The sequence below is a fragment of the Podarcis bocagei genome (genome assembly GCF_964188305.1).
Source record: "Podarcis bocagei genome assembly, chromosome: 16".
NCBI classification, from domain to species: Eukaryota; Metazoa; Chordata; class Lepidosauria; order Squamata; family Lacertidae; genus Podarcis; species Podarcis bocagei.
This window is the reverse complement of record NC_138142.1, coordinates 32,890,155-32,905,199: the sequence shown is the minus strand read 5'-3', so window position 1 is coordinate 32,905,199 and position 15,045 is coordinate 32,890,155. Positions and strand designations below refer to the sequence as shown.

Here is a 15,045-nt window from a genome sequence, read left to right as displayed (position 1 = left end):
GAAATAATCTTTTGCCCAACATGGGGCTGAAACCCACAACCCTGAGATTTAGAGTGTCTTGCATCTGACATAGCTTAGTCAGATGTCACCATACTGTTGTTTTCATATTATCGCTGTTCATTATTACATCTATATTCTGCTTTTCCTCCACGAAGCTCAAGACAGCATAGATGCTTTCCTCCTTTCCCTGTTCTATCCTCACAACAACCCTGTGAGGTAGTTTAAACCCAGAGATTATTACCATATGGAAGTACTCTTTTCTCCATATATCTGAAACTCCCCAAATGCCCATGAGATACCTCCTGTATTATTAATAATAATAATAATAATAATAATAATAATAATAATACAATTTATTACCCGCCCTTCATCGTACCATCCCAGGACAGGTCAGAACAATTTAAAACAAAATGTTAAACACAGTTTAAAACAAACTGCAATCCTACAAGAATAGGGTGGGTCTTAGCAATATACATCTCAACTGGCAAAAGACCAAAGCACTTCCTTCAGATTCCTCCTCAAAACCCACCTTTTCTATGAAGCTTTGGCACAATCCCCTAAATTCCCCATGCCCTGTTGTTATACCACCTTCTGTCAGCAAATCAGAATGTCTAGCCTCCTTGCAAATGCATCAGGATGAATGTTCAATAAACAAGTCACTGCATATTATTTATTACATTTGTATCCTGCCCTTCCTCCCAAAGGAGTCCGGGGCAGCAGGTACAGTATCAGAAACTCTGGTCCTCCAGATGTTGCTAGACTACAACTCCCATCATCTCTGGCCATTGGCCATGCTTGCTGGGGCTGATGGGAGCTGTAGTTCAGCAATGCCTGGAGGGCCCAAATGTTCTCCACACCCAGCATACTGCTTCCCTATTTATTCCTGCCTCCACTTCCGTCCCTTACCTCTGCCTCACATATTATGCTGTAAGTTCCTCAGGGCAGAGATCTGCCTTCTTATACTCCATAAAGAACCAGAAGCATGGCTTGCACTCTTTAGATTATATTGAGAATTTAAAAACTGGCTGGGTGTGCAGTCAATGAAAAGACACAAACAAAATTTGACTTCTTTATTAAAAACACTTGTAATATCAAAAATAAATTCTGCTAAGAATGCAACTCCAGCCCCAACCCAACCCCAAGCATTTCCCTATCCCCAAAGAGGGTGAACTGTCTCACTCACTGCTTAAAGCTCATATACATTTAGGCTGCAATTCCACAGCAATTTTCATGGGAGTTCTATTGAACTCCGTGGGACTTACTTCTGAGTAGACATACACAAGATTGCAGCTTAAGGCACATAACTCCCCAACTCAAACATGCTCCCTGAGTTAATTTCCCCCCAAAATAAACCTACCTGAGGAACCTTTCCCTGTCATACTGATTTCTAATTTCCAGCTGATTTCCCTGCCTAATCATTTATTTCCAGCTGATATCTGACTTCTGGCTGATTTACCCATTTTCTGATTTTTAGTTGATTTCCCTGCATCAATTCCCTTCTGATCCTCTTCCCTTATAGGGGATATACAACGTAAAAAAAGCAACATCATCATCCCTTTAGCAAACCTGTACATAGCTGCACTGCTAAGATATATCTTTAAAAGATGAACACACATACATATACACACAGCCATGCCCCTAGAATAAAAACACCTGCAGGAAGGCAGCAAATCATCTTACTTGAGTCCCAGCAGCCCCCTCCCTTCAGAGCTTATCTACACCATTTCAAATGCTCCAGTACATTCCAGGGTACTCTCACACCGCTTTAACAGGTATGCCTCCCGCAAAGAATCTTGGGAAGTGTAGTTCATAAAGTGTTCTAAGAGCTGATAAGCGAAACCTAATAAACCACAATTTCCAGGATTCTGTGGGGGAAGCCACGACTAAGAGAATGCTTTAAGACCAGGCATAGGCAAACTCAGCCCTCCAGATGTTTTGGGACTACAACTCCCACCATCCCTAGCTAACAGGACCAGTGGTCAGGGATGATGGGAATTGTAGTCCCAAAACATCTGGAGGGCCAAGTTTGCCTGTGCCTGCTTTAGACGGAGGGTACAGATGTGACCTTGTTCGGGTCAAGCAGCAAGGGGAGAGCGAGGCAGAAGGCAGCGCCATTCTCTGCCAGCTGGGCAACTGGAAAACTTTGGCAAGCTAGCAAGCAAACGAAAAGAAATATTGGAATGTAAACATCCGTCTCTGTAAAGCCAGGCTGGTGGGGCAGCATTACACGTTGCCTTCTCGGGGCCACGGGCCAGTGGTGAATGGAAGGGGGCTGTAAAAAAAGTGGTTGGAGAGACAGATGTGGCTCTTAGCTTTGTCCATTGGGACTGGGGAGGTGGAAGGCAAAGGAGCCCAACAGTGAAGCCAGACCAATGTCACAGCTTGAACCCACCATTCCAGTTTAGTCACATCCTCGTCTTCCTCCCTGCTGAATTCTACAACACTGAGGCTACACAGGAGGAAGATGATAGGCAGGGCTGTTCCCTGGACTGGCTGTAAGTAAGAAGGCAGGCAGGCAGGTGAGGGCAAGTTGAGGTTGCCCCATTTGCCCTAGTGGGCCAGCCTCTGATATTTGTACTGTATTTTTCGCTCCATAAGGTGCACCCGACGATAAGACGCACCTAGTTTTTAGACGGGGAATGCAAGAAGAAAAATATTATTTAAAGGGAGCACTGAGCAGAGCCTGTATGACTTCTGGGATAGCTGCGCAGCCTCTTCAGGGCAGCTAAGCCAAAAGCTAGAACAGCGAGAGGGAGCGCAGCGATCCCTCTCGCTGTTCTGGCTTCTCGGATGGTTGCGCAGCCTGCATTCGCTCCATAAGACGCACACACATTTCCCCTTACTTTTTAGGAGGGAAAAGGTGCGTCTTATAGAGCGAAAAATACGGTAACTAGGCTGTGTTCCAGGCACATGCCGCTCCATCCTCCACCCAGGCCAGCAAGATGCATTATCACCGTGGAGCCACAATTCCTGGGGGAAAGGCCTGAGAGCAGGGCCAGGGAGGGATGCCACCTGGGGAGCGGATGTCCAGAGATGTCCAGACGGTCATTTGGCCCCCAGGACCAAGATCCCCCCATTCCTCCTGTAAAGCAAGGGTGGCCAATTGGTGGCCCTCCAGGTTTTGCTGGACTCCAACTCCCATTGGCATGGCCAATGGTCAGGGATGATGGGTGGTGAAGTCCATCAACATGGGAGGTGGGCAACTGCAGGCTCCCCCATCCTTGGTGTAAACAGGGAGCTGGGCGGCAGCTACAACCCCCTTCCTGCCCTACTCCTCCCACCCTAAGTTCACATTTCTGCTGTTAGCTGCAGCTCGTCCCACCCTACAGTGGGCAAGTGAGGAACCTGTCGAGATGTTACTGGACTCCAACTCCCATCATCCCTTGCAGTGAGTTGGGTGTGCTGAGGCTGATGGGAGTTAAGCAACATATGGAAGGCTGCAGGTTCCCTAGGCATGCGCAAGAGCGCTCCAGCTCTGGTGGCCAAGCAGCTGTAGCTGTTCCTCACTTGCGCCAACAGAATGAGCGGCTGCTTAGGAGTTTCAGAAGCAGCCGCTCTGGGTCGGACTGATGACCCAAAGAGTCCAACTTCCTTTCCCCCCACCCCCAACAACGCCTGCTGGCCAGATTCCTCCGGGACGCAAGCGCAGGAGCAGGGGCACCATGGCAAGAGCTTCTAAACTGCAGGATGTTGAAAGGAGTGCTTCCAGGTCAAGGGGTCAGAGCGAGGCTGAGCCCTGAACCTGTTTCCAGGCAGGGAGTGGAGTGGGTCACCCTCCGCCCTCACTTCCTTGAACATTCCCAGTGTTTGCTGAGCGGCTGAACGTAGGGAGAGTCCCAGTCCCGGATAAACACTTTCTCCAGCTGCTGGCGCAGGGTTTGTCCCGGAGTTCCTGCAGAGGCCTCACTCTGGTTGACGACCAGACCCACGCCTGCAGTGCGGGTGAAGTAATCTTCAGACCAGTTGGAGGTACCTGGCAAAGAGGGAAACACACACAAATGCACAGCAGATTAGGGACTTCCTGGGCACTTGGGTGGCTGAAAAATCCAAAGGGGAGGAAGCAGGCTAAGAGGTGGCTTTGGGGACATTCATGGGCTGGGTCAAGTTGCCTTTGACTGATTGACATCCAATGTCCTTTTGAAATGTATTAGGGGGGCATGATTATTGGGTTGTTTGTGTTTTTGTTTTTATTATGTATTTTGTGATTTTATATTGTGATTTTATGTTGTAACCACCCTGAGACCTGCGGGTATAGGGAGGTATACAAATTTAATAAACAACAATAATAGTAATGATTGGAGGCCCTTGGGAAGAAGTAATTAATAAATCTAATTCAGAATAACTGTGGACATTGGGGTCCACAGGTCTGAGCCTCCACAGCCTTGAAGTACAGCAACAGTTTGCCACCATGGGCATCTTTAAACTCTCTGACAAGGAAGGGGACCTTCTAAAACTGCCCCTTTGACTTCCTCCTACTCAGGGAAGCAGAGAAGGGCAAAAGACAGGAAAGGATGGGGGTCCAGAGAGGCAGAACAGCAGAGCAAGGCGAGCAACCCGGTCTATGCCACAGAAGGAGGATCAAACTTCACATTATGCTAAATGCATCTTTGAATTTTGTGGCGCTAAGGTGAGGTTCTCCAGCCCCTCCCTGCCCTGCCCCCAAAGCAAAATAGATACAGTGGTACCTCAGTTCTCAAACATAATCCATTCTGGAAGACTGTCTGAGTTCTGAAATGTTCTAAAACCAAGGCGCAAAGGGCGGTCTGCAAATTTCATTGAGAAAATTGAGAAACACACAGTGGAAGCCGTTCAACTTCCGAGGCACGTTCGAAAATGGAAGCATTTACTTCTGGGTTTTTGCTGTTCGATTTCCGAAACGTTTGTCAACGGAGACGTTTGAAAACCGAGGTACCACTGTACTAGCTTAGGATCATCACAGCTGGAAGGGACTTCAAAGGACATCTAAGCGGAAGCCCTGGCCGCCCCATCAAGGAACTGTTAGGGACAGAGCCATAAAATGCAGACAAGGTCTACTTACCAATGTAGGCGATTCTATCGGTCACCATGTACTTGTTGTGATTGACGTGCGCATAAGGGATCGGTGGCTGCTCTCCCTCCGAGGGAACGACAAAGAGTTTCTGAAAGGAGACAAAGTTGCCTACTACTACCACTAGTGGGAGATGCCTCCTCTGGTTCTGCACTCCACTAGGAGCCAGTGGTAAGGCCTGTTCGCTTCTTTGCAAACTGGCCTAATTGGGAGGGTCCTGTTTGGTGCACTGAGCCTTCTGAGCCTCTGGATGCTGCTGAACTACAACGCCCATCAGTTCCAGCAAACAAGGCCAATTTGCCAGGAATGATGGGAATTGTAGTTCAGCAGCATCCAGAGGACCAAAGGTTCCTCACACCTAGTGTGGAGGTTAGAGCATTGGGCTAAGCCCAAGAGCATGGGTAGGCAGACTAAGGCCCGGGGGCCGGATCCAGCCCAATCACCTTCTAAATCCGGCCCATGGACGGTCCGGGAATCAGCGTATTTTTACATGAGTAGAGTGTGTGCTTTTATTTAAAATGCATCTCTGGGTTATTTGTGGGGCATAGGAATTCATTCATTCCCCCCCCCAAAAAAATAGTCTGGCCCCCCACAAGGTCTGAGGGACAGTGGACCAGCCCCCTGCTGAAAAAGATTACTGACCCCTGCCTTAGAGGCTTGAGTTCAAACCTTCACTTCCCAAGTTCTATGCTCCTATATTTCTGGCACTCCAGATTCTGAATTGGATTCCTGCAGCTTCCTGAACCTGACTAACACCGTTAAGAGAGTGGAGCCCATTGCGGTGTAGTGGTTAGAACAGAATTTCCACAAACTTGGGGCTCCAGCTGTTGCTGGACTACAACTCCCATCATCTCTAGCTAGCAGGACCAGTGGTCAGGGATGATGGGAACTGTAGTCCAAAAACAGCTGGAGACCCAGCTGTTTGGGAAACTCTGGGTTAGAGCTTCGGGCTAGGACCTTCCCCAGGGCTCCTCCAGGCAACCTTTTTATTGCACGCTAGTTCTCACAGCGGCCGACCAGAGGCCTGCAGGAAGCCCACAGGCAATATCTGAGCCCAACAGCCACTCTCCCCTCCTGCAGTTCCCAGTCACTGTCATTTGCAAGCTTGCCGGCTCTGACAGTGGAGGAAGCACCTAAGGGCGCCAAACAGCTTGCATCCAAGGAGGCCTGTCTGCTTGTTCTCTCTAGTTCCCAGACTCACCACTTCAATGGGGCAATGCAGAGGTTCGTAGCTGAGGACTCTGAGCGAATCCAGGAAGACGAACATGTCGGGATGCGAGTGTTTCCAGCAGCTGATGAGGAGACGCACCTTCACCCGCCTTTCGCAGGCCGCAGTGCGCAGAGCGTCATCAATGATTGGCCAGAACCTGGGAGTGCCAAGCCAAGCGCAACAGCATTATTATATAGGGAACGGGGAGTCCTTTAGTCCCTCGAAACCCAAAGCTGGTGGTGGCCCTACAAAGCGGCTAAGGCTGCATACGCACCATACATTGAAAGCCCATGATTCCCCCCCCCCCCGAATTCATTGTAAACTATAGTTTACCCCACAGAGAGCTACAATTCCCAGCACCCTTAACAATCCACAGTTCCCAGGTTTTTTTGGGGACAGAGAATGGGCTTTAGATGTATGATGTGTGAACACAGTCCTAACGGGCCATTTTCCATTAACATCTGAATTCCAGAGCAGAGATATGCCACTCTAAAGCTTAATAATAATAATAATAATAATAATAATAATAATAATAATAATAATTTATTTATACCCCGCCACTCTGGACAGCTTCCAACAAAATACTAAAATACAGTAAGCTTGTGTCCAGGGCAAGTTCCACTCAGGGTAGACCCATTGAAGGGATGACCAACTTTAGCTTTAGGAAAACAGGAAGATGCTTTATAAGGGGTCAGACCAAACTGGTCCATCTAGCTCAGTATTGTCTACACTGACTGGTAGCAGCTCTGTAGGTTTTCAGGCCGGGGGTGCTCCCAGCCTGCCTGGAGATATTATCAACTGGATAGCTCATTTCATTACAGAATGGCGCTGATAATGCCAAGGTTGCAGGTTTGATCCCCATATAGGGCAGCTGCGTATTCCTGCATTCCAGGGGGTTGGACTAGATGATCCTCAGGGTCCCTTCCAAGTTGACAGTTCTATGAATCTGTGGCATTCTGCATTAAAAAGCAGGTGCTCCATTGCTGAGCTATGACCCCTTCCCCTTATGTCTTTTTCACTTATTAGGTTCAGATTTTTATGTGCCTGTTTGGTCCCTTTTCGCCCTACCTCTTTGGTTTGCAGAATGTGCACTGGGGCTCATAGTCCATCACAGCAATGTAGACAAAGTCTTCAGCATCCTCGATGGTGCTCAAAATGGCGGTGAGATCAGAGGTTCTGCCTGAGGAGCAGAGGGCCGGTGGAGAGCTCTGGAACCACAAAATCAGAGAGCTTCGAAGGGGGCAGAAGAGGAGGAGGGGGCAAATCAAGGCGGCTGAGTTTAGTTTCGGAAAAATCAAGGAAAGGACAGCAGAACATGGCAGAAGTGTTAAAATGATACGTGGTGTGAAGAAAATGGATAGGGAGTTGTTCTCGTAATACTCCCTCCCGCCTGGTGGTGTGGTGTAATGGTTAGAGTTGTCCGACTAGGACCCGGGAGACTTGGGTTCAAACCTAACCCTCAGCCATGAAGCTCACTGGATTAACTTGGGCCAGTCAGTGCCTCTTGGCCTAACTTTACCTCACAGGGAAATTGTGAGGATAAAACCATGCATGCTGCCTCGGGCTCCTTGGTGGAGAGGTGTATAAATGCAATAATATAAGTAATTCTAACCTCTGACTTAACTGTAAAAAGAGTCAGTTGGAGAGGGAAGGTATGGAAGTAATTGGCTTGTGTGGAAGACCAGGAAATTTTGCTTGAGGGAAAAAGCCACCTGGAGGTTTGTGTTAGTTGCAGAGGCTCTCAAGTCTACAGAAACTGCCAACCGCCACCTCTGAGGGCCCTGTATGTAGGTCAGTTTTAATAATAAACCCAGTTCAAGTTCATCCTGTCTCTGACGGCTCCAAGGCTAACGCTACTAGAAGAAGAAGAAGAGTTTGGATTTGATATCCCGCCTTTCACTCCCTTTAAGGAGTCTCAAAGTGGCTGACATTCTCCTTTCCCTTCCTCCCCAACAACAAACAGTCTGTGAGGTAAATGAGGCTGAGAGACTCGAACCCGGTTCTCCAGATTACGAGACTACCGCTCTTAACCACTACACCACACTGGCTACTAGGAAGTTTCAAAGCATTTGGGGATAACTGGAGGCAGAAAAAGAAGAAAGAAATAGAGACACCGCTACTTTGTGGGTGTAGGCCAGTGTCAGGGAACTGCCATCGGAGCTGGAAGCGGAGGGAAGGCTCCAAAGGGATGGCGGAGAGGGTCCCAGTAGGGAGAGAGGGAGCCCGTCTGCTGGGGAAAGAAATCAGCATAACACCAGTAGAGAAGGGGGGCAGATGGGGGAATTGGGGAGGAGGCTCCAAGACTCCTCGCCAGAGACCAGCGGAGAGAGTACGGGTACTCCACTGCCCACACCCTCCCTGCGCAGAAGACTTCCGCGCAGGGAGAGTAGGAGGAGACTTGGCGTCAAGGAACTTTTGTGCTGGAAGAAGTTTAAGAAACGCCCACTGACGGATTCTGCCAGCGACTGAGACAGTCACGATGCTGGAGGCTGTTCAGTCAGAAAGGGTTAACCAGGTAACCTAGCCAGGAGTGGCGGCAACGTACGCACGAGCAACCCCTAAACCCATTACAGCCAGCGAGGCTGAGGGTCCTGGGATCCCCGATAGGCTGGAATGTAGCCTACTGTGCAAAGGGAAGAGTCACATCTGTCATCCACCCAGTGTGGAAATCCAGCCCGTGGGCCAAAAAATATTCCCCACCCTGCCCCAACTTACAGACAGATACAGCTGACCGCCGGTGTCATTCAGCTGCAGCTTCAGGGGATGAGTCAGGCCAGACTTGGCAGCCAGGTCTGCCGGCCACTTGGGCGGAATGGAGGCTCCGTCTTTCCCCAGGATGCGATATATGGCAAAGATTCGGTGTAGGTCCCTAGCTAGGCAGCTGCAGTTGTACAGCACGGCACCCAGCTCTTTAACCTGTAAGATAGAAGGAACCAGGTGGGCAGGACCTTAGGAGATTTGTCTGTCTGTCTAGGCTAAGCCCCAAGGTATGGGGAGACTTGGGCTTAAGGACAAAACACAGCCCCTCTGCCTGGCCCTCAGGGTACACCCCTCACCAGCCCCACATTGCACACCTTGAACATTTTTTATTTTCTCAAGTTGCATCGACCTGCACCTGTTTGACAAAAATGCTCTATGAACTGTAGAGCCAGCATCAGCCCTAGAAATCAGGTGGGGCTCTTCGCAGAAACCTGCCCTCTTTAAATCGCCCCCTCTGTGGACTGATGCTCTGAGAAGTCCCAAGCAGCTGAATCCAGCGGCCATTTTAATTACCCACCATGCCCCTGGTGCAGTATTGCTCTGGGGCATTGTAGCAATTTAAAATGTTAATCATCGTTGTTATATTTCAATGATTTATGTACTATATGACACCGCAGTCTCTCAAATTAACAAACAGTACAACAAAGAACCTGTTAAACTTAACCATAAAGCAGGCACCTTCACTGTGCCCTTTTTGGCACTTGCTAAAATATATTTTTGTTTAGGCAAGCCTATCCAGACAGTTAGAATGTTAATTTTCATTTTCTAACTGTTTCTGGTTGTTATTATTAGCTGTTTTGTACTGACAATTTTATTCTTTTCTTATTTTTGTTAACGGCTTTGTGGTTTCATTATAATAGAGTGGTACAGTATATAAATTTGTGAAATTGATACAATAAAAAATAAAATCAGAATACATATTTCTAATACCTGCGGAGAGGTGTTTTTTTAAAAAAGTCTTCTCACCAAGCGCCTGAAGTTCAACAGGGAGAAAGGACCTGCCTGATCTCAGCCAGGAGAGAGTTGCACAGAATTGGGTCCATAGCTCCTGGGGGTCTTGAAGCACTCCCAGCATGGCTCAGGAACTGTTGATGGCTTCTGCCACTGCTAGCAAGAAAGCCAGCCTGCCCCCTCCCCATGTCCGATGGGCAAAAGCGTGGGCCCAACAGAGTGCCTGACCCTGACAATTGTTTTGTGGGTTGTGAGAGTCTCCACCCCATTGACAATCCCCAGAGCACATGCTCAGAGGCTTCCAATGCGCAGCCGTCCCCTGCCCATGCTCTTGAACCTGTTCCACCCACGACGCCCAGAGGTACCTGAGTGAGGGAGCGCCAGTCCATGTTGGCGCTGCCCACAAAGATGTGCTTCCGATCCACCACCCATAGCTTGGTGTGCAAGATGCCTCCTGTCAGGTTCTTCATGTCCACGTACCTCACATCCGCACCTGCGGGAGGAAGGGGGAAGGATTTAACACCGACCCGCCTTCTGTTTCCCCATTGGAATGATCCTAATGATGTTAAGAGGCCATTGTGTCATCATCGCTTATATGGCGTGTCACGTGCATTCAGCTTTTTGTAATCCTTACGACAGCCCTGCGAGGTTGCATTATTGAAACATAGGAATGGTGCATTACACTGTATCGTGACACTGGTCCACCTAACTCAGAAGTGTGTACACCAGGCGTCAGCAAGGTTTACCGGCCATGGGCCGGATCACTCCCATGGAGATTGTCCGTGGGCTGGACTGGCGCAGTGCAACGCCAGAAATCGCGCCTGCGCATGTCCAGACTCTGAAAATCGCACCTGCGTGGACGTGATTTCCGGCACCGCTTGGCAGATGTTGTAAACAAAAAATGCCCTTTTCTCTTATGGGGTATCCAAGAGCCCGTATAGAGTCCTTACATAGGTTCCCTATTGGTAGGAGAGAATAACAGAGGCCAAGCAGAGAATACTGAGAAGCAAAGCAGCTAGTAAGCTTGATCTTTATTGATCTGTTGCAACAGGGTACTCCCCTCACCCGCAGGAGAGGAGGAGGAGCCCAGAAAAATGGTGTGCAAGGCCTTATAAAGACTTTTGAAATTGCTACCCTGTAGATCAAGACCACCCCCAGAAACATCATACATACATCACAGAAGGGGTGTAACCTAAGACCACCCCTCAGATACATCACACCTACATCACAGAAAAGGCGGTCTAAACAGAAATTTGAATGTTGTTTTTCTCCTGTCCTTGTTTATCTCCTGTCTGGCAGGTTACTTGATTGGATTGCCTGGGGAGCCCGCCAATCTTTTGTAATGATAAATACTTAGTTCCTGGGCCAGGTCACAGGCTCACACCCTATTCAAACACAGACATACCCTTAAGACAGGATTTGTGAAGGAAAAGACAATGGGGAGGCTTTTCCATTTTCCTTTGACCTTGCAGAGAAAACATTTGTTCAGTTTGGGACAGTTTTTAAATCAAAATGGTTCCAGGTCGGTCTTCCTGTGCTGATCTGTGTATGTGCTTGGTTGGTACACTTATGAACATTTAACATATATCTAAGACCTCAAAATTCCTATCACAGCAGGTCCCTGCACCGTGCTGCGCTGGTTTAGCGCAGTGCATGGGGGACTCGCCGAGCGGGTGGCTTGGTTCAGGGGCGGTTCGTGGGCTGGTAAAATGGTCTTTGTGGGCCGCTTCTGGCCCATGGGCCTCACGTTGCCGACCCCTGGTGTACACTGACCAACTTACTGGGATTTCAGACAGGGAGACTCTCCCACTCACCTCCATACCTGGGGAGCTGAAGATTGAACCTAGGACTTCTGCATGCAAAGCAGATGCTCTACCACTGAGCCTTTGGAATGATCTCCCCCTGGATTTGCCTCTGTCCCCTTCATTCAGTGGCGTAGCGTGGGTTGTCAGCACCCAGGGCAAGGCAAGTAATTTGCGCCCCCTAACCCGTGGATTTTAGCACTTGAGTGCGAGCGCCCCCCCCAGATGTTGCGCCCGGTCCCCCTGCACCCCCCACGCTACGCCACTGGGGCTGGGGGTGAGCGAAGGAGCCAAGGACCCCCCCAAAGGCTCAGCAGGAATTTATTAAATTTATTATTTGCGGAGCCCCCGCGGGCCGAGGCAGCCGAAGCCCCCTCCCCCGGGAGCCTCCCCGCCCCATCCTCTCCTTGGGCTGTAGGTGGAGCTCCAGATCCGGGCTTGGCGAGCGCCTCTCCTCCTCCCGGCCGGGTCCGGGGGCTTCCAGCCGTGCTCCGTCCTCGCCCCCTCCCCCCCCGCGGCTGAGACTTGCGCTGAGAGCCGGAGCCAGTGGCGCCCCCTTCTGCCAGGAGGCCCTCGCTCGCCCGCCGGCTTCCTCTCGGAGGGTTTTGGGGAGCGCAGGGCGCGGTGAGGCCCCTCGGAGCTCTCCTCCCTCCCAGTCGGCAGAAGCAGCCGCCGCCTGTGGCTGGGCCGAGGGGATGGCGTCGGCGTCGGGGTGCGGAGGCTGCCCGTGCCCAGCCAGGCATCGGTGGCGGCGTTGGCGCTGCTGCAGCGGCTGCTCCTCCTGCGAGCAGTGAGCGGAGCGCAGCCACAGCGACGGCGGGGGGCGCGCGCGCTAGGGCGCAAGGCTGGCGGTGGCGGCAGGGAGCCCGGTGGAGGAAGGAACTTGTCCCTTCCCTCTGGACTCGCGCCCCCCCCAGATGTTGCGCCCGGTGCGGCCGGCACCCCTGGCACCCCCCACGCTACGCCACTGCCTTCATTGCAACCCCAGTGTTACTCCCATACTGGAAATACTGAAGATGAGGGAGAATGGCTCATTTAAGTCTATGTAGCCTGGTGGCAGAAGTGAGATTCGAACGAAGGACTATTTTACTTGTAGCTCAGTCCCTGTGCTACTCCAGTTACCAAAAGCAAACCCACTGAGCCGATGCCATTACAGACCACATGCGTCCATAATCTATGTATATTCTGCCACCAAGGGCAGAACTCAGTGTTCAGAATTCAGCAAGCTTCTAGCCTTCACGCTTGGGAATACAGATTCTCTCCCTTTCAGATTTGGCAAAGTGTTAAAATACAGGCCCCACCAGCTTCCTGTGTTCAGGAAATCACCTGGGAGATCAGCCATTAACCAAAGACAAAGGGGAGGCAGTGCTTTTTTCTGGGGGTACTCAAGGATATGAAGTATCGGCACACCCCCCCCGAAGAAAAGCATTGGGGAAGATAATGTGCTATCAGGAAGGCCAGAGAGAGAGGGGACTCTGCCAGATGGCCCTCGGGAGGGAGCCATCTTACAGCTCTGAATATATACACTATATGCACACGTACACACCTAACTCCAACATAAAACATATTCAAAGTACAGTAAGCCCGCAATTTACATGGGGGTTCTGGGGATTGCACCGAAAGCCAAAATCGCATATACAGTGGTACCTCGGGTTAAGTACTTAATTCGTTCCAGAGGTCCATTCTTAACCTGAAACTGTTCTTAACCTGAAGCACCACTTTAGCTAATGGGGCCTCCCGCTGCCGCCGCACCGCTGGAGCAAAATTTCTGTTCTCATCCTGAAACAAAGTTCTTAACCTGAGGTAATATTTCTGGGTTAGCAGAGTCTGTAACCTGAAGCATCTGTAACCTGAAGCGTATGTAACCCGAGGTATCACTGCAGTAAAAACACACTTGGTTCAATAGTGGGTGGGATTGCCAAAATCTTTTCTCCTGGATGCCTGTCTGCCTTATTTTTAATTATTATCATTATCATTATTATTTTGGTCAAGAGCATAAAGCTGAATGTGCACAAGTTCAATGAGCAGAAGTTGCGGGCTTACTGTACATTCTCCCCCTCAAAGAATTCTGGGCACTCTACTCCTCACAAGAGTTACAATCCCCATTGACCCTTGCCCAGAATTCTTTGAGGGAATGAGTGTGCGTTAATGGTATAATAATGCATACAACAGCCTTAGCTGGCTAACAGTTGAATGTTGAAAGGTTTCCAAGCAGTACAAAAAACCCTGCTCTACGTGACACCTTACCATGGCGGGCCAATTCATCTGTGTCGTACTGGGAAAGCTGGGGGCTGTTCACAGCGATGCTGAGCTTCACCCCACGAGAAGGCAAGGACCGCAGAGACTCAAACACCGCCTTGCCCTGCAAGAACGACAAGCACAACGCTTACTACAGTATTGCTATGCATGGAACCTAGAGATGCTCACATCTCCATCTCAAATAGATTTGCGGGTTCATTTCTATGTGCCTGAAGAAAAAGGGAATTAATTTGGGGGGCAGAGATACCTGCAATTTATTTAATTAAGGAAAGTCAGTAAAAGGATGGTATTAAACACTCATGGCAAAGTTGTATGTGCATTTCGTGCTCAAATCAAAGTTGAAAGGGCAGAAGGAAGTAAATCTTCAGGTAAACTTAAAGGATTTGGCTCTGCTAGGAAATAGTATCTGCAGAACCAGATAGATTTTCTCCAGTCATTACACGCCAAGAATTCCTTTTACAGCGTTTCAATGTTTTAAGGGGGAAATTTATTCTGCAGCACTGCTTTGCTCGGCTTGCACAGCTGTTTTTGCAGGATGCTCTCGAATGAACAGCAAGCTATCAAAGGGAAACCTTTGCGACCTCTGCTGGTTAACAGTTACGCAGCACCTAACAGGTAAGTGGGCGGGTTTATGCAGATTGCACACCAATGGCCATCAAGCAACCGGGCAGACTGCTGAGAAATTGACAAGATCGAAAGAATGATCTAGTTTTGGGGTTAAATTGTCCATGAAGAGGCTGCTGAGTTGGAAAACAGGTAGAAATGTTGTCAGAGTGTATTTTGTGGAATTGGAAATGGTGCTGATTCTGATGGGGTGGTGAGAGCTTTGCGGCGCCAAGTACCCACCATCACCTCAAAAGCCAGCGGAAAAGGAGACCTGCTTAATTTTTGCTTAGTTTGGTATCGCTTCTCGGCCTTTTGGCTAAGATCAAGTGTAGTATCTGTTCTTATCAGTTTAATATCTGATATGTCCTCTATTTGAGGACTATATATTAAATGGATTTTTGGAGCTGGGA

The 15,045-nt window shown here is 49.5% G+C and overlaps 1 protein-coding gene across 4 annotated transcripts in view; it reads right to left on the bottom strand.

Annotated features, from left to right (window-relative positions):
• Positions 1–1,056: 1,056 nt before the first annotated feature.
• The window catches only part of LOC308574966 (5'-3' exonuclease PLD3-like), a 29,646-nt gene continuing 15,657 nt past the window's right edge, over positions 1,057–15,045 (bottom strand). For all 4 annotated transcript variants that reach the window (XM_081173301.1, XM_081173303.1, XM_081173304.1 and 1 more), the window contains 7 exons: positions 14,018–14,132; positions 10,334–10,461; positions 8,973–9,173; positions 7,326–7,465; positions 6,249–6,414; positions 5,039–5,138; positions 1,057–3,973 (listed from right to left, as the gene is read on the bottom strand). In XM_081173301.1, coding sequence (XP_081029427.1) covers positions 3,783–3,973; positions 5,039–5,138; positions 6,249–6,414; positions 7,326–7,465; positions 8,973–9,173; positions 10,334–10,461; positions 14,018–14,132 — 1,041 coding nt within the window. In that variant the 3' untranslated portion in view covers positions 1,057–3,782. The remainder of the gene's footprint in view (positions 3,974–5,038; positions 5,139–6,248; positions 6,415–7,325; positions 7,466–8,972; positions 9,174–10,333; positions 10,462–14,017; positions 14,133–15,045) is intronic.